The sequence below is a fragment of the Etheostoma spectabile genome, chromosome 2 (assembly GCF_008692095.1).
Source record: "Etheostoma spectabile isolate EspeVRDwgs_2016 chromosome 2, UIUC_Espe_1.0, whole genome shotgun sequence".
Classification (NCBI taxonomy): Eukaryota; Metazoa; Chordata; class Actinopteri; order Perciformes; family Percidae; genus Etheostoma; species Etheostoma spectabile.
The window spans coordinates 16,779,920-16,784,860 of NC_045734.1; the positions used below are offsets into that span (position 1 = coordinate 16,779,920).

At 42.1% G+C, this 4,941-nt stretch overlaps 1 protein-coding gene across 23 annotated transcripts in view; it reads right to left on the reverse strand.

The window, feature by feature from the left end:
* The window catches only part of nfixa (nuclear factor I/Xa), a 118,853-nt gene that overhangs the window by 98,792 nt on the left and 15,120 nt on the right, over positions 1 to 4,941 (reverse strand). For all 23 annotated transcript variants that reach the window (XM_032537321.1, XM_032537161.1, XM_032537302.1 and 20 more), the window contains exon 2: positions 3,385 to 3,468. In XM_032537321.1, coding sequence (XP_032393212.1) covers positions 3,385 to 3,420 — 36 coding nt within the window. In that variant the 5' untranslated portion in view covers positions 3,421 to 3,468. The remainder of the gene's footprint in view (positions 1 to 3,384; positions 3,469 to 4,941) is intronic.

Below are 4,941 nucleotides of genomic sequence, written 5' to 3' on the forward strand. Positions count from 1 at the left end.
ATAGATAGATAGATAGATAGATAGATAGATAGATAGATAGATAGATAGATAGAAAAACCAAAGTGCCAGTTTAGATAATTTAAACATGGTTAACATTTTTGCCTCACAGCTTACAGTTTTCTTTTGTTACTCAGTGGTGAGTTAGCAGGGACTTAATTGCACATATCTCATTGCTATTATTTATTCTCTTGTGGTATTCATTTCATATTCCTTGTAACATTGTTATGCTTACCGAGTACAGTGCAAACACAAACGATTGAGGAGACAGATTTCCTCAAAATTGTCTATTCTCACTTTGCCGTTGCACAAAATGCAGAAGCAAACCCAAGTGTAACCAAAATTGAAGCAAAAGTTTTAAATTTACAAGTGAGATTTTGCCATGGTATTCTGTCAGCCCATCAGCTTGAGGGTGACAAAGCTTTCTGCACACAGTAAACTAATTCCAGTGTTTTAAGTGTAAGAGGCCCCATATTCTTGACTTGAGTATTTGTTACTGTAAATTAACAGGGTGTGATGGACAAAGTGTCTGAGGCTGTTGAAACATTGGCTCAAATGTGGTCCAAACTTATTTGTGTTTATTTCATTTTACAAGGTGTGATGGCTGGATTTGAGGACCGACTCTGTCAGCTTCATTTCGCCTGGGTACGGTCAGTTTAGGGTGAGAAACTCCTCATCCGGAATTTATAACCAACACTATCACATTATATTTGCAATTGAAGCTGGAACCTCCTTGAATGCCCACAAGGAACTACATAAGTCCAAAGTTATTACAGAAAGTTGTACATTTAGTCTGAACTATTGTAATTTATTCCGCCGTGATACCCTTTGAATTTCTGTTTTACTCCTTTCGATCCCAGTCCAAGTCATATTGCAGTGCACTGTGTATGGAGACAAAAGATACCTGAACTTGGACAAAGTGGTCTAAACCAGTTTCATTGTGACTGCTATTGTATGGAAGCGATACACTCTGTTTCTAATCAGGCTTGGCTTTATCCTTGCCCGCTCCCTGCTCCTCAGCCTAATCAAACTCATATATGCAGGCAGAGTGCCTACAATTATACATAAGCCCCTGCCTTGTGCATGTGTGTGAGTGAGAGTGTTTGGAAGTGTGTTTATACTGCATATGCGTAAGTCTTACCCAATGTGTGTGTGTGTGCGTGTGTGTGCGTGTGTGCACGCGCGCGCAAGGGTGAGGTTTCGGGGGGTTGAAGTCACCCCCGCGCTCGCATGCCAAGTTTTTCAGGGGGATATGAAGCTGTGCAGCTTTACGAGACCTCAGCCTATGTAGGATACTTAAGACACTCACACCACAGACACACATGCATATAATGTACAGCATATACACACATACAATCACACACACACAAATATGCACGCAACCACAAATGTCCTGTGGTCAAAGATATGCTGGCACAAGCAACTAGAAAGAGAATTAGATTGGGGAAAAGTAGAAAGTAATAAAAGTGCAACAAAGTGAAGCATACTGAGGTGTAGTCTATTCCTTTCCCAGAGTCTCTCCTCTATCCAAACCACACCCCACCACGGCACAGGCCCAAACCCCATTGCCTTTGTGTGCTCCCTCGCTTTCCCTCTTTCTGTCCAACCCCTTTTCTAGTTCTCAGTGCTTCTTTTTAGTGACCTTTTTTCTCTTTTTCTGTCTTATAATCTTTTGCTGTCCCTCTCTCTTTCGGCCGTCTTAATCACACATAATGTCCCTTTCGTCTGTCTGCCTTTACTGGCCGTCTTTGTCTCTGGCTGCAGTCCGGGCCGAGGCATCCATCTCAGTATTCAATACAGGCAACTTGGCTGTAACAAACTATAGCAACCACAGAACTTACAAAACACTGACACTCAGGTTTTATTTCCAAACACACACACACACACACACTCTCTCTCTCTCTTCTCTCTCTCTGCCTGTGATCAAACAGTCCTATCCGACCATCACCTGAGAAAAGCCCCTCGAGCGTGCAGGGCTCTAGTAGTTTCTGAGACGTTTGCCATTCAAAAGCACACAAGAAAACCATATGCTGTGTCTAATGTTAGCATGTTGTAGTCTCCCAACGACACGCTGCACTACCCATATCTTGTTGTTTACCATCGCTTGTCGCCAGGCCATTAAATATTGAAAGTAATGTAGCATACTGATACTGCCATTAGTATGCTAAATGTGCGAGACAGGTGGTTGAGGCGGCCTTTCAAAAAGCAGGAAATATGTGAACGGAAAATGTGTGTAAGTGTACCGTTTACGCCGTACAGTGTAAATATTGTTTGAGTATGTTGTTGATGTGTGCTCCGGGAGGGAGCACGCCAGTCAAATGCACACAGGCATATGCAGTCAGAAAGAAATGTCTGACTGGCCGTTATGGCTAACAAGCATATAATACACAATGTGGATCCCAGAGACTCTTTGGATCTGTTTGCAATCTGAGTGTGTGCGCGGAGCAATGTGTTACGCCTGCTGCTTTTTATGTGTTTACTGTGTGCAATAGCTGCGTATACATTTTACTCCAACCGGTTTGAATTACTGAGTTTCTACCGTGTTGGTATTTATTTAACAGGAAGAAAAGGTACAGATTGATTTTTCTAGTCTGATGTCATAAATTCCTAATTTAAGCGGTTAATTCAACATGTCAGATTACAGCACACAGGCCAGTTTTTCAGGCCGTCAAACAGTTGTCTGTAAACTCAACCTGAAAGACTATGTGCTGTATTTTTTTTTTTTTCTTCAACAATTACATGAAAATGACCACATGCAGGAAGTGTCACACATAGAAAGTGTCCTCTCTATCTTCAGTTCTTTTTTTATGTTTCACATTTTATTTTATTCTCTGCTCCTGGCTTTATCCTGTGAGGAACATGTGTCCGGACTCTGCAACAAAGTCAAACTACTGCAAAGCATAAATTAAACCTTGTAAAAATACTAGTCACAGAAAAGCTGACATTTTGAGGAAATGCAGTTTTGTAGGGCACTGTTGCCACACGTCAGCACGGTCAACAGATGAGTTTAGGACGTCCATGATGACATGTGGGAGATTTTAAAGGAAGTGGATCTATGGTCATGCTAAAGGGCAGAATGTCAACACTCAAAACTGTGTATGTATTTCCTGGACACCGTAACCTCAGAGCCTCCAATTCAAGATCGGAAGAATGGAGATTATATAGTTGTTAGCATCCCCATGGAGATGTCTGACTGTAAAACATATTATGCAACTATGCTCTGATTAGTCTTTTTTACTCTGAATGCCCTCCTTCTCTCAACTGCGGTAAATCTTTGTATAGGAAAAAATAGATTATTTCTTTTGGACTGGGCTTGTTTGTGTGTCCAGGAAATACATTGTGTGTGTGTGTGTGTGTGTGTGTGTGTGTGTGTGTGTGTGTGTTTACCCTATATGTATCAGACACGAGGAAACATTCAGGCATCCCTTGGCCTCTAGAAGGATCGTCGTTCACCAGGTAGGTGTCAGTAGCCTAAAAAACAAACAAAATGATGGTTATGTAAATTAAACTTTGATGGATTTAATAGTACAGTGATTTTTCTCATAATATGAATGACTCTCTTAGGAAGCAGATCCAACCCATTTATTTTTTACACTAAGGCACCAGAAAATCTAGCGTTTGCTAATTTAGCAAATGCATGAACCTGTTGCTTTGTGTAAGTTTCCAGTAAGATGAATAAACTTGTAATACAATTTATTTACACATTTAAATCATATGTTGTTCTCCAACAAACATTAAGCTACACTGGTCCTCAAAAATAATGCAGTTAAAACACATTCTGAGAATATATTGAAATCCAGAAGTATATTTTTGTGACCAAGCGTGTCCTGAAACCCCAAGGTCCAAATGCACATTTTCTTGCTTCCCCTTTTCGTGACAATCCTAAAATGTACCTGTACTATATGAGACAGCTTTATAACCCCTACAAGTGTCCTTTCTTTACAGAGAGCACAGCGCCTGCTAACAACTCTTGCACTATCCATCCCCAGCCAGACTGTCTGTAGTACCAGCGTGCATGCATGCATGTGTGCAAGTGTGCATTCAGGGAGCTTCATTTGTATTCTAAGTCAAGCAGGCAGGCAGGCAGGGTTCTGGCAAGGCCCGGAGCTGTGAAATGGGCTCTCCTTGCAGTTCTGCCATTGATTGGATCAACCTATCCCACTCTACTTAGCCGAAGGGAGCCCCAAATCCCAAAGCCGCTGTGCCGTTCTGTGAAATCCTATTTCATTTCACAACTTTAACGGATAAAAAAAGCGTGCACACAAGTTGTGCCAGCCCGAGACCCCATGCCACATTTATTTAGCTAAACAGGAGCAGAGAGAAAACAGTGTATCTGGTGTGTGGAAACATTTAAGTGCACACACACACATATATAGTCTCACCCTCTTGAAAATATAATCACCTGCACGAATACATGCATTTTTCCTCGCCCATGTTCTCTCGGCATTGCACACAAACACACAGCAACACACACACCAACGCACACGTGCATGCCACTTACGCAGACACAAACCCCATAATAAGAGCCAGACATTGGCAGACCACACAGCCCTGAGTTGTGGTGAAAACAAAGGCTATTCATATCCTTCGCAATGAGAGGTCTGTACAGCTAACTCTCTTTCTCCACCTCTCCCCCGTCTCTCCCCTCCGCTTTTTATTACAGATAATCTGCACTCGCAAACCTTCCATTTTTCTGCAATTGTGCGATTTCTAATCATCTTTATTAGTCCATAAACATGTTTTTTTATTTTTAGTCTCTTTTTATAGCCGAGGCCTCCAGCTCCTTAAGGGGGCAACACAGTGCCCATTGTTGAGTCTCAAGAAGAGGATGAAGGCAGGAACGGATTGAGAGAGGCCTGCTGATAAGACTGCAAAGCATTTTGGGAAAGGGTAGCAGAGCTCCTCAGATGCGCACACGCACACACTCCCACACACACACACACA